We start from the raw sequence: 14771 nt of genomic DNA on the forward strand, positions 1-14771 counted from the left end.
CTTGATGGACATTGCTGGGCACCGTTAACCAAATAGTTAACTTCGTTAATCGTTAAACCGTTACTAAAAAACTTAACTTCGTTAAACGTTAAAACGTTACATTTAGGATGATTTAACGCAAGTTAACGTTAATCGTTAATCCGTTAACACGTGATAATAAAACGAAAAAAATATTGTAATATCCCTTGGCTACTACTCAAAATATTTTTTACACGGTCACTACTCAAGGGTCATTTTGACCCAGCTATTAAACTTTGAATATCTTCATAACAATTGCGGATTATGGAGTAAAACACATTATTTAATAAAAAGGGTTTATAATGCAGTGAAATAACATAACTTTAATTGTAAACTAAACAGTTTGGACAAACATAATTGAGCATGTGTTGCAAATGGGTATTTTACACGAAGAAAAAACACTGTTGGGTTTGCGATCTTTTTTATAGGGACAAATGCCGCAAAGCTTCCTTTCAGATACCACATTAGAAACAACTGGAACAGATCTTTCAGGTATAGGCAGTTTGTATATCCTTGAAGTTATCAGACGCAATAATTGTCGGGGAATCTTTTCATTGCAAATTCGTTACTGAGCGTAAGGTAGGCATAACTTCATATCAAGCCCTCGTAGGAAGTTTGGCCGATTTACTGATGCTGTGTAAAGAAGCAGAAATGAAGGGGCCTTGTATCGTGGAAGTATCCACCTCATTAAAATCACCATCATCAAGCAACAAAGCATTGTCAATTTCTTCATCCCTGAGCGCATTTCTACCACCTATACCTATGACAAACCAAACCAAAATGAAGAACAAGACGATGACAAAAAGCTACACAATAATTGCAAAACAAACCCTCAAATAAATAGTATTTTAAACATAAACAAACGTAAAAATGAGTATCACAAAATATTTATTTACCGCCTGTCCCTGCTACTCAAGGGTCACCGTGACCCTGTCTTTGCCATTTTGGCGCGAAAAATTCACTGAGCCACTGGAAACACCCACAATGAAAATACACGGGCGGGGGACTCGCAGTCGTTAGGAGCCATTGCCAGTAACGCAAGTTTTAAAGTTGGCAGGGTCTCACTGACCCATGAGTAGTGACCAAGGGATATACAAAGTTCAAATAATTTCGAAAGCTTGTATCGCGCGTGGAATTTATTCCTCTTTTATGTTTGCGCTACAAGCTTTCGAAATTATTTGAAGCTTGCATAAGTACAATTATTTTTTTCGTTTTAGTACAACTGCATTTCAGAATAAAAGCTTTTATTATAATTTTATTATACACTTTTGTATCTCAATCTCAGAGCCTTGGTACAAATACAATTTGATACAAATCAATAAAATAAAAAAATAAAAAATAAAATAAAAAAAATTAACACCAAAGTGCTTGAAAAGACAAATCCAACAAACCCATACTCGATAAGTTTCTACCGTTTCGTTTAGGAATTCCTATGGCCACCTCTTGACTCCATCATCAGGACCCTGGACATCATCTAGTACTAAAGTGCTCAAAATTACAAATCCAACGAACCCAAATTCGATGCGATTCCGCCGTTTCATTTAGGAGTTTCTATGGCCACCTCCTGACTCCATCATCAGACCAGCTCAATGGTACCATAACATTGCTTTGTCATCCACCTCCTGACTCCATCATCAGACCACCCCAATGGTACCATAACATTGCTTTGTCATCGTACTTACATAAGTATACCCGGCTCAATCGGTTGAGGAAAACTGGTCTTAAATTCAGTTGTAAATAAATAAAAAAAATGCATTTTTAATATCGTTGCATTGGTAATTTGGTTACAAAAACTGTTGTTTTGGGTTCTGGAAGTTCTGGAAACCCGAGCCCCGAACGTACTTGTCAGAACGCGTTTTTCAGCGTGTCTGCTGTATCTTTTTGGTAAATAGTAGGTACTGGATTAACGATTAACGGATTTAAGATAATTTAACGGAAGTTAACGAGTCCGTTAACATTTTTTAAAGTTAACTTAAAAGTTAATCCGTTAATAGAAATGTTAACTTCGTTAATTAACGATTAACGGATTAACGAATTAATGCCCAGCTATGTTGATGGATTCTACTTCGTTAATCGTAATTCGTTTCTAATGCAGACAAATAGAGTCTATTAACATAAAACTGAGGATTGATGCTGATGTTAAAAACGCAAGGCTCACTACTTCTGATCCGCAGATTTATTTATTTATTAAGGAAAACCAGGATTTTACAGTGTAAATGACAAGTAATATCTATACTTCATTACTTTTTATCCCGGTTTTTGAAACAGGCGTCCCTGTCTGCCCGATAAAGTTTTTCTATCACAGACAAAATTCCATGCGGGCGAATTAGAGCTATTAAGATAATAATTCTTATGAATGGTTCTCTGTTTTTTTGAAAAACAAGGCTCTTTTACGGTGTCTTAAAGGTTACGCCGCTTCTTATCCATATGACTCTTCAAAGTGCCAATGATTTAAGTTTTATCTACAATCTTCCCGTGGGAGAGTAGTAGCCTTGTTCGGTAGCACAGTGCGCCCACGCGGGACTCTCAATTACCTTCGCTGTAACACGATCCGTAAGTGAAGCCCTCACTGGAGGTCCAGCACGCGAATCACTCTCGTTGTTTGATTTATGCGTTTCTCTTGATCATATAGAGTCAGAGACTGGTGTAGTAGAATTTGTAAAAATCTTTTTAAACCGACCAAATGCATCCATAGAAAATAGCAGTTCGTTGCTTGTCTTGAAAGTTTCAGTTTGTTTCAAGGCTGCCGTATAGTTTTCTATGGTTTATCCATTTTGTCATTAGCAATGGGTTGGCCACTTTTGCCGTTGTACCGATAAGAGTGTTCTTGAACATAGAGTAGATTAGTAAAACCTTGGAAACGGTATCTTGGGCAATGCGTGGTCTCCAGCTGAAAGGTAACGCCACACAATGCTGCTTACTTGCAACTGCTACGAATTTTGTGGTTAACAAAGAATAGCCGCGGATGATTCGGTGAGGTGCATTTGCTTGCTTAATTTGGCAAGGGTTCACTGATAACATTGCTTCTTTTGGGCATCGTGCATTGTACTGCTGATTTTATTTTTTTAAGGTGCAAGTTTTTAATTTATACGATGTGTGATTTATAAATGTTATATTAAACATTTGTTTTCGCGTTATATGATGACCAAACTTAATGTTCTTGCTGTAATGAAAACATGTAATGTTAATTCCTTTCATATACCAACTTACTTCTACCTACCGGCGGTATGATTAAAAGCTTTATTAATATTGCCAAGACCGAGCTTAAGAATCTCGTGAAGTCATGACAGATATTGTCTTTATTAAAAGCTCGGCCGATTGAATTGTAAATGTGTTGCATAATCATAAATAAAACATCATGTGCGTCGGCACGAGTGTGATTAATTGTTTTGGGAAATGAAATTCTGATGAATACAATAGCTTATTTTTATGGATGTTTATGACTTAAAAGTTCTGCTTATTCTGTGCTTTAATTCTGAAAGTATGTATCGAACAGTATGTAGTAGACAAAACCTAAGATGTTATGTAATGTAGCAAGATCATTCGCTTCAACTACAGCAGCTACTAGCAGAAGCTTGTTTTTTAACAAGCTTTATTATATTAAGTTTGCTAAATATACTGACAGTAGCTTCACAGTTCATTTATGAAAACCTTTTATATGTTCGCAAAAATATAGAGCAATTTACTAGAAAGAGTGATTTACACAAGTTCAATACAAGAAACAAAAATAAACTTGCCGTTCCAAATTTCAGACTGCACAAGATTGGTGATTCATTTATGGGGAAATGTATTAAACTTTTCAATAAATTACCACAAACTGTTGTAGAATTGCCCATTCATAAATTTAAAGCACATATCAAAAGCACCTTAATGAAAAAGGGCTACTATAAAGTTGATGATTATAAAAGATAAAAATGTTTGGAATGTTTAACTACCTAGCTCGCATCAATACTTATGACTATAATTTGTATATTTTAAAGACTGTAAAACCTTGAAAAGGAGGCTGACAATAGTGACTGAGTTTCTTGCGCTGCTTCTTCTCAGCACTGGCCCATTTATTGTCCCGAAGCAGTGGTAGGGTTAATATTGGGATTTTATGAATTTTATTTTATGAAATTTTATTTATTTATGCATGTGACGGCACGATCATGTTTGTTTATTCTTTCTAATCTCAATTATTTCAATAACTAGCTACATTATAACGATCAACAGTAATAATTGTTTGTTTTTTACAAATATGAGTCAGAAAGGATAACCCTTGACCTCAAATGTACATAATTGAATCTGTATAATCAGGGTCTGATTCTTCGTTGGATTTTCATAAAACCACAAAAGTAGTGCTCGTTAGTGTGAGTGTGTAGTTCGGTAATGTATGGACTAAGCATGATGATGAACTGTTGTCCTCAGATGCTGTCTGGAGCCCCCGGAGGCAGATGCGAGGTCACCAGGATCGTGCGCCAGCTGTGCGGCGGGGATGCTGCGGGGTAAGCTTCATCATCCTACAAATTACTGATTGACTCTACAATTTTTTTATCCACAACTAGGAAGCACTTGGCCTGTATCTCACCTGATGGTAAGTGATGATCAGGAGGAAGGAAGCGAGCTTCACCCGAAATCCTCAACCACGGAGGAACTGGCTATCTTACCTCTTACTGCCGGAACATAACAATGCTGTTATTATTGTTGTTATGGCGACAGACTTAGGTAAGATGGTGCTAGCTAGCCAGTCGGACATACTTAGAACAAGCCCTACCACCAACCAAATCGAACAGAAAAATCTGCCCCCTGGCTTGACCACAATTCCTTGCGAATTAGTTTTTATAACGACTACATAAATACACACAAAGCAGCAGTATTTAGCTTGACATGCATGTCTTTATAAAACTAGAAGATCTTAATCGATAGTCTTTTCGAAATAAACCAAATTAACTACAATGAAAACATCCTAAAATACACGTTCTTCGAATTAGCTAGAATTAGAATATGCTATATCCTCTTCCTACGCATAATCTTAACTCCATAATCCGCTGATAGTGTGGTAAATTCCATAAATTAGTTAAATTAATTTGTGACATTGTTTTTAATCGTAAACACAATGCCACCACTAAAACTAAAGACATGCCATTATCTAAATACAAGATATTCTAAAATTTCAATAATATTAAACTAAGTATATAAATGTGCTTTATACAGACCAATTAATAATTTTTCAAAACTGGGCGCCGAACCGTAGAGTCCAGTTAAAATATAACTATTAGTTCGATTTTTCTAGTGACACACTTTGGGTCATGTCAGACTCCTGTGTTATGTAATGTCTCATCAAGTCTGACACCGGGATTATGATGTTAAGTATAACATAACCCACATTACCTACACCCGTTTGGACATGTTCATATTCATCAGTTGTCCAGTAATCACGTGTCTACATTAGCGCAAGGGTCATTCTACGATAGGGTAGGTGAAAAGAAAAAAAAAGTAAAATCCACTTTTTTAATTATTTATGGTATCAAAAATATTTGTCTAACGTAAAGAATCTTATAAAAAATAACGACAGAGATCAAACTTAATTATTCAATTTTAAAATGAACTTTTTTTAAATAATGAGATAGACAGAAGTGACCTTAAAATCGACAAATGTGACACTTTGTGTTGTAGGTCCTAAGAATTATAAAAATAAAAACAAAATCAAACCGTAATATTATAGCCTTTAACGTTAAAAACTAGTTCTCAGTCTCAAATAATTCAAGGTAATCAAAAGTTTAGAATAAAAAAAATTAGAAAAGATGTCGTCAGAAAATAAATCATTTCTGTTGACGTATCAAAAATAGCCTCATCACTAGACGATGACATTAAATGAATGCGTTTTCGTTTTGGGGAATTAGGAAGATCGTCAAATTCTTCTAACTTTGTCTCAGAAATGTTTTGTATAAATAAAAAAAATGTTGCATGCAATACTTCATACATGGCAATATTAACAGAGCGATCACAACAATTACGGTTCGTTCTACCGATTTTGTAACAAAATTTATAAAAATGTAAAAATATAGCAAAAAAAAATCACAAATTACTGTTTTTTATTTTGAAATCACTAATGTTTCATGTAATTGTAAATATCATAAAAGTAATTGCATTTGCAATTGCTCATTGCTAACAATCATATTTTTATTGAATAATTTTCAAAGAACGAAACGCTCTTGAATTGACCAAATATCGAGCCCTAATGTCGTAATTAATATGCATAACTGGCAGAAAAAAGTTAAACAATCATGTTTCTGTCTGACAGCGCTATTTTAAAATTCTTTAATAATTTAGACGGAAGTATGGATAAATTGTAGTGCCACGATGTCACACACAGATACGTACATATCACACACACAATAAAACACCCTTCTGTTTGAGTCAGGAATTGAAAACAATATTAAAAGCATGAATATATCATTTCTGTCGACAAAACTATAGACAAGTGTGACATAGACAGAAATGACAATTTGAAGTAATTTGTAAATTGTGGTTTTAATTTTGCAGTTAGATTGTAAATAATCTAGGCACAGTAAATAATTCCACATTTGAACAAGGGCATGTGATAAAAACATCTCTAATAAGAAACATACCTTAATTATTATGTCTTTTAGAAGTGACACTCCAACTTTGAGATGATGTAGAACCACTCTTAAAATATAATTAACTGGTGCAATATTCTCTTTTCAGAAAAAAATGTCTCTGTACAATAACAAGTGGGTTGAGATGTTGTCACAAAATATAAATTAATGTTCCCACCATTACATTTTCTTCATTTTTTAGTAGAAACTTCAACAGTCGACAGGTGTGTCAAAAATCTTATAACAGTTGTAGAATCGTCTGTTATTTCTTATTTTCAGATCGAAATTTATTGATATTGAATAGATATAGTCTTGAGTATGTCTGATTTATTAATCACGACTTGTTATCCCATTTTAATGAACGGGTTTTTTTTTTGCAGGTATGCAAACATGAAATACCGTGTTCATAACAGTCGACAGAGCGTGATATGTCACATACTGTCGGCTGAAAAAATCTAATAAAATAAATGTATTTTATGTTTCTTCACATATTTTTTGAAGCTACTAAGTACACTTTTGCTTATAGAAGTTCTTAACTAAACAAAGACCACTTATTTTATGAGTAATTTCAGCTGAACAAAAAAACGGCCTCATCGTAGAATGACCCGCAAGCTTAAAGCTACAGTAGTGTCACCGAACATTCGATACACTTAAATGTTTATCAGCGAGTTATCGTCGTGTTTTACGAAACAATTCTCATAATCTTATCTACCCTGATCGCTTCGAGGAATCGTATGATGCAACTGTACAATTGTCACAACAATATTTAATACTATTTTTGTCAATAGACCAAACTCTATTATTTCATAGATGCTCGTAATGAGAATTAGAACCTTAAAAATCTAATTAAAACGTTTTCTATTAATTCAAATTCAAATAGTTTATTCAGTACATAGGCCCTACCACCACTTCGCGATAACATATGGGCTGGTGCTGCGAAGAAGTGGCGGAAGAAACTCAGTCATGTAAAATGCTTTAAGAGTGTTAGAGAACACTATATACTTAATGCACATGCGTAATCCTAACATGATGAATAGTAACTTGGTAAGGCTGTCTCGAGTAAAGAAATAAATCAATCTCCCACAAGTGTTTAGGATCGCTGACAGTTGGTAGATAAAGATAGATTAGTGTTCCAGTCTAAAATTAGCATAATTCTAGTCGCTCCACGTGGACCCTAAGTTTCCATTTTTGTTGCTTACGCCAGTAACTTCCGCACATTTGCCCGGCCCACTTAAGATTCCATCCAGGCGCTGTATTAGCCGATTCGCTACACCCCATCACGTAATGTTGCGTTGGCGCACCATAGCCCGGGCCTGTTTATGGGCCCCATTGTCTCGGGCTGCGCTGAGGTCACTGCAGCGCTGATTAGCTTGCGGGAGGCGTCGCGACCTCGCGGTGCAGCCTTTGCTCATTATGCAGGCCTAGAAATGCACACTTTAATTAACGGAATGACAATTTCTACGTTGCCAAAGTTAAATGTATTGATGATGAGTAGGACAATAATTTGAACTTCGCAAACTGTAGCCACGATACAGAGTAGGGTGACGCTTGCTCAGTCAAAGATTAAGCCTAGGCGCAGACCAGCGATTTTTCGTCGGCCGATAGTTTAGTCGGGCAGTTGATCAGTATGGGCAATGGGCATGTATGGAAGTGCGCACATTACACCGATTTGATTTGGCCGATTCTTCATACAATTTAAAATCGGGCACAACTATCGGCCAACTAAAAATCGATGGTCAGCGCCTAGTCTAATCCATTTACGATGATCTCTCTACTTTATACAATCAAGCAAGCAAAGCGTTAAAATTGGTTCTCGAACCGTATTTTTTTATAATCAGAATTCTAATTCATACTAGCAAAAGTTACATTATCTTTTGACTCGACTACGAGGATTATAAAATATACGTATTGTGATGGTATTGATTATACCTACCAAATTCGTCATGTATGACCCTCGCTGTAAAAGTAGGCAACAATGGACAGGAAAATAAACAAAACAAATTATTAATATTATCAGCGGTTCTAAAAATGTTATAAAACGTAATTGCAACTCTGATAAGGCATTCAATATAGCCTGTGACATCAGCCGCGGCGGTAAACACCACGCCGATGCACAGGCGCCTCGTCACGTCCAGTGTGGCGTTCTTGTGTTTATTTGACAGGATAAAATATGTTTCCTACACAGGAGTTCAATAAAAAGAGAGACAGTAAAATTTTTGGATAAATTTTTATTTTATTTATTTATTTAAAGCTTTATTGCACTCACATGAGAATGTTCCGTACAAACAGGCGAGCTTAATGCCAATATTGTATAAGAAAAGCTACATTCTTTGATTAGGTGACAATATGCCTAATAAGTTTTTCTTTTCCTCATAATAAAGCATTTGTGATTTTTCTACGAAAGGTAGCAAGGTTCTTTCTTTTGTACGTTCAGAGTTACTGGCTGTTTTTATCAGCCACTTCATATTATTATATGAACCCGTGTGCATGAAAATCCACTCAGCACGAAAGTTGTGGTGACCCTACAGTGCCAAGCTCCCCCGTCTCGAACGTTCCATGCGTTGTGCCATCCGCCCTTCCGCTATCTCCCCGGGCCCAAGGTCACATCGATCTGTTGGGGCTGGCGCGTCCTGCCGCTTCCGTGACCTGTCTCACTTAGCACCGATACTTCCACTTTTAGAACATCAGCTATTCGAACATGCTGTCTACACAATCTTTTAGTTAGAAGCTTTTCGATTAAGGAAGTAGGTAATTGAAACTGCTAGATTCAAAGTTCATAAAATGAACTTTCGGTGCAATTGCTTTAAACGAGTTCTTGAGGCTATCAGATCTGCAATTTTTAGCTATGGCTATTGGTGTTTCATCAACTGCATCATTGCTGAATGACGTTCTTTTGTTAATTAACAATGCTACGTATACGAGTACGAGTAAGTGCGACCGAAGGTATCTCTTCCGGGATACGTGTGGTCGCGTGGTTCATAAACCTAAATAGGTATATCACGTAGCTTATAGGGGAACCTGTTGAACCTTGGACAGAGTTGTACCTAAAACAATTGTATATATTTTTTAAATTATGAGGTTTTATGAAAAGTTGTCTAGGGTATTAAATACGTTATTTGTTAACATTAACGTGAAGTTAGCTAAGATTCGCCGACGCCGTGCAAGTACAAGAAAAAATGGTAATTTAATATTTTACACTGACGCAGTGAGATTTTGGAGGTTTACTTCATGTCAATTTATGAAAAATGTTGCATGTTTGACAAAACGGTTATAGTTAGAACATAATCTTTATATATCTAGCTACTGGACGATATGAGTGTCAGATCCTAAGCTCAAATGGAAGTGGGTTTATTATGCTTATTAAGTGAAGTAGTCGTAATGTTGTACCTTGACCACCCAACTAGCGATGTACCTTGGTCACTGATTTTCATTACGTTTTAATGAGAATTTTATTGTACTAAAAAAAACATATTATACTGTTATAGAAACAATGCCCCGAAGACCTCAAAATAGCAATTTAAAGTCTGTTTTTGATATATTTTTTTTTAATTTCTAATGTTTTTTTAAATTTACGTTTAATGTATCTTCATATGACTTTTTTAAGATTATTTTTGTTGATTAAGCGGTTTTAGTGGATATTTTGCTAGAATTTAAGTTAAATGATAAGAAATAAAAAAATCTAGATTGAAAGTTAAAGCCACTCCAGCGCGTATTTTGTCCTACACGACATAACATATCAACATTCAACAAAATTTTCTAGAAAAAATGTTGAATATTGTCATATTTTTGTTGATTGTGTAAGGCTAAACATGGACTGGAGAGCCGGCTTAAACTTAAGTGATTTGTTGCCAAAAAATTGTGAAAAATAAATAGTACAAAAAATATGGATGAGGATCTTTTTAAAAAAATACTTTTACTTAGATATTGTTGCTAATAACTGTAATAATTGGTATTTCAAATAATAATTTAACAGAAAATTAACAAATTGAAGCGAATATAAGCATTTATTTAAATTTAAATAGGTACAACGTACACGGTCCAAGGTACATCTGGTTTGTTGTACCTAGGACAGTTTTCCCTTTTTTTTTCTAACAGCTAGTATGCCCAAATTTTTAAAAATATACACAATTTTATGAATGAATTATGTACTTAATTAAATGATCTTTAAATATAACTGCACTAGACAAGTTTAACTATCACCATTATTTTTCAAAAAATCAAAATTCGAAAAACTGGCCTAAGTACAACAGGTTCCCCTACTTATCAATGTCTGTAGATGTGCAATTCAACGTCTTATTTGTGCAATGTAGAGTGCAGGTCGGTGCATCTAATTTCCGATAAGATCACGCTAAAACCATGTCTGCTGTAATGATGTACGAGTACCTTAGGTCAGTTTTCAGTCGTAATAAGCTGTTTGTAACGTATCGACCCGGTTTATTTTTATTATGGCTTCGTGTGGTTTGCACATTATACCAGCATTAAAATGATATTCAAGTGATAGCGTTCAGCTGTAAACTTTTGCTGTGGTGTTTACCTTTCTTCCAGTGTCCGTCACTGCTTGCTAAGGAGAATATAATAGACCAAGATGTCTTGTGTACATATCAGGCACGTGTCCAGAGCAAACCGAGTGATTGACGGGATCACGGCAGACGGCATGACATCAACCGCGAGCAAGGCCGTCTCAATCAAAAATGCATTGCGCAAACAGCTCGCGCAGATTATCTCCTAACAACTTTACTTGTTTTAACGAATTTGACACGAGATCGACTTTATTTTTAAAATGGTAGGTGTGCCTTTATTACGCTCTTTGTATATGTAATATGTATATTTGACAGGCACTGGCGTGATTATAGGTACCTAAATTTTTAGGGACGCGCATGTAACCTGCGTGCCTAATAAAAAGTTTCTGTTATGATTCAGTTGGGAGGCCATTCCTACAATGTTGTTGATCCACAAATTAAAACAACAATTTTAACGTGCTCTCATGTTCTCAACAGGGTAAAGAGTTATTCATATCAAGAATCTTGGGTATCGGGTTATCCAAAGTGTAATGTTTCCAATATAAATCACTTCATAATCGCAAACATGTACGTGTAATATGAAATAATGGCGTTTTGATGTCGCCAGTCTAGACGACGCGCCCGAGGGTGGCTCCCCCGTGACAGCGGCCGGCATTGGGGCGACCTCTGTCGGTGTGGACACGCTTTAATTATTATTATGGTGCACAATGCGATGCGTGATCTCATGTTCAGGGGCTACGGAGAAAGTTTCCATACCTAACAATCCTACTATTTCATAAAAATACTTCAGAGGTGGAATTATTGTGTACCTAAAGCAATCGTTTGATTTTGAATTTGAATTTGACAGTTCATAACGTACGATAAAGTCAGTTAAACAAAGCGTTTGACAGAATTATCGTACGTTATGATCTGTCAAATGATAACGATTGCTTTACACAATTCCACCTCTGATGCGAAAATGTAGGCTCGAATGAGGATTGTATGTATGGACAGGACACACATCAGCCATCACCATATTTCACTGATAACCGAGACTGTGAATATAAAGAATATAAGATGTAAAATGCACGACGAAGCTCAAAATATACCCCGTAGTACGGGGGCTTCATGATAAGTTTTGTTATACTACGTCATGAAATAACTAATTAATTTGACTCTTGTTGTCCCCAGAGGTAGAAACGAGCGTGTGACCGGTGCCAAGAACGCTCAATTGCTCTGCGTCAACGGGTCCAGCCCGCGACAGCCGAGCACCCCTCAACTGCTGAGAGTATGTATTCGGGACTATTCCCACCTCTAGTTCCCACCACTGCAACTCCTGTGTAGCCAGGATCTACAGCTTGACCGCCATAAAAACCCAACCAATGAAGGTCAAGTTTGTCCCGGGGAAAGTTAAGGTTAAGAACATAGGAGGAGTTCGAAACTAAGGTTCGACTTCCCTCCATTGCAAAGCGGATGACAGGTGACAAACAAAGGTTAAAGGTTTTAAACCTTTATGAAAAGATTATGCACCACGTACAATAAATATCAATTAAGGGGGTGAGAGTATGTATCTTACATCCTTCTGCTTTTCTTCTTCTTAGGTATATCGTTTGGGTTATGATTCCGAATCCTCGTCTCTAGTTCTCTAATTCGCTGACGTGCCGGTTCGAGTGATGACAGCTACCTCTATATGAATGTCTCTATTTTCGTTAAAAAACCAAGAGAAGACCTTAATATTTGATGTCATTATCAGAATAGTATCTAATCACGCGAATAATACCGTTGCAATATTAATTCTTAAGTGCATAAATCATGATCAAACATTGAATTATTCCATGACGTTATTTGTCCAACCAACCGTAACATGACATAATGAAATCAATTTGTCAAACCATTACACCTAAAGGCCCCACAACAGCTGCTGACAAATGCGATGTAACGAGATCAAATCGTCATTCATTTATCATAATATACAAATGTTGAATGGTTAACTTGACCTTCACACTTTTTGTGTTCACTTACGTATCGGCACGTCAGCATTTCTTCTAGAACGAATCATACGTAAGTTCTTTTGATAGGTAAAAAAGGTCTACCAGACTATAATGTATATCTATCTCTGTTTTGAAATAGTATTTCAAGAACTACTTCTTAGTCGGGCACTCTTATCAGAGTGGTCGTGGTTGCGCTGACGAGGTACACGGTGGGGTGATGTGATCTCCGAAGGTAGCTCTCCTGGCGATGTGCTTCCATTTCTGACGGTTAGAGGCGTCGCGAGTACACTGGACCATGGTGGACTCAGTGGCCTTTGTGATGGCGTCTATCCAGCGGGTATTTCAAGAACAACCTCTATCAGATGCTAGAATCTTGTCTCAGTTTAGCACAGCCTGTGGGGCAGCCAGGGTCAGGAAGGGTGGCCAGGTACCGGTAAGCGTGACGTAGGATATCCACCGAAAAGATGGACAAATGATGACCCTATAAATTTTGCAATAAATCATTAGGGATTCATCATTAGTTCAGCAGCAGACGTCCTGTAGCTAAACAATTTGTCTTGCAGATACTGGAAGAGACAATCCAGAAGAAAGTGCCCAAGACGTTCTTTCCCAAGAGCAGCCCTAGCAAGAACGCGGAGCGGTTCCGGCTGACGTTCAACATTCCGGAGCGCACGGCGGAGCGCGTGTTCCAGTACCGCACCAAGTTCGTGCAACATATGCTGGCCAGCCCCATGTACGCCAACTGCGCCGTGGGCAAGCCCTGGGAGATGGTGGGCAGGTGAGCTTCATCGTGCTGTAGCTTAAGCAAGAACTCGGAACGGTTCCAACATCTGGAAGCAGTACCGCAGCAAGTTTGTGGAACACATGCTGGCCAGCCCTATGTACGCCAACTGCGCCGTGGGCAAGCCCTGGGAGATGGTGGGCAGGTGAGCTTCATAGTGCTGTAGCTTAAGCAAGAACTCGGAACGGTTCCAACATCCCGGAACAGTACCGCAGCAAGTTTGTGCAACATACGCTGGCCAGCCCCATGTACGCCAACTGCGCCGTGGGCAAGCCCTGGGAGATGGTTGGAAGGTAGGACTTCAAAGACATTCAAATGCCGATTGTAGCTTTCGATCTTCTAAATCTGGTACTGGAGAATGCGTAACAAAACATTGTTGGCAAGGAAACGTAACTCAAATTGTTCAGTGATACAGATACTCAATGATACAGGAAGCGAAAGGTTGCAAAATTTTGTGGCACATAGTGGCAATTTTAAATAGATCGAGCTACTCATGGTGGCCCCCTAGTATTTTTGTCTGACCGGGGTATCGTCCCCGTTAGACTGTCAGTCTTTATCACTTAGTTTCTGTCTTCCCTTGATTCACTTTCTTTAAGATTTACATTGCAAAATAAAGATAGATCCTCGCAATATTTATCATTGTATAATAAGGATTTTGGGCTAACGTAATAAACTGACAGAGCTACTTCTGCTTTTGCTTAATAATAGCAATATTTGTTCTGCTGCAGCGTGTCGGAGCAGCTGATCGACGAGCTACTCAGCGGAGTAGCTCACGAGTTGCAACTCCGCGGCGCCGTGCGCGCGCTCTACGACGCCGAGACGCACTGACGATTAGGTATTTATATTTGTGCTGTTGCTCATTAAATTCGCATTGTTCACACGT

The 14771-nt window shown here is 37.4% G+C and overlaps 2 protein-coding genes across 2 annotated transcripts in view; both read left to right on the forward strand.

The window, feature by feature from the left end:
- LOC135075396 (uncharacterized) overlaps positions 1–14716 on the forward strand; it is a 46557-nt gene extending 31841 nt beyond the window's left edge. The window contains exons 4-8 of the mRNA XM_063969840.1: positions 4426–4502; positions 12308–12404; positions 13671–13885; positions 14065–14181; positions 14617–14716. Coding sequence (XP_063825910.1) covers positions 4426–4502; positions 12308–12404; positions 13671–13885; positions 14065–14181; positions 14617–14716 — 606 coding nt within the window. The remainder of the gene's footprint in view (positions 1–4425; positions 4503–12307; positions 12405–13670; positions 13886–14064; positions 14182–14616) is intronic.
- The window catches only part of LOC135075643 (cationic amino acid transporter 3), a 53750-nt gene continuing 52924 nt past the window's right edge, over positions 13946–14771 (forward strand). Inside the window, exons 1-2 of the mRNA XM_063970051.1 lie at positions 13946–14033; positions 14617–14723. The gene's annotated coding sequence lies outside the window, so the exon portion shown is untranslated. The remainder of the gene's footprint in view (positions 14034–14616; positions 14724–14771) is intronic.

This window comes from Ostrinia nubilalis, chromosome 10 (genome assembly GCF_963855985.1).
Source record: "Ostrinia nubilalis chromosome 10, ilOstNubi1.1, whole genome shotgun sequence".
Classification (NCBI taxonomy): domain Eukaryota; kingdom Metazoa; phylum Arthropoda; class Insecta; order Lepidoptera; family Crambidae; genus Ostrinia; species Ostrinia nubilalis.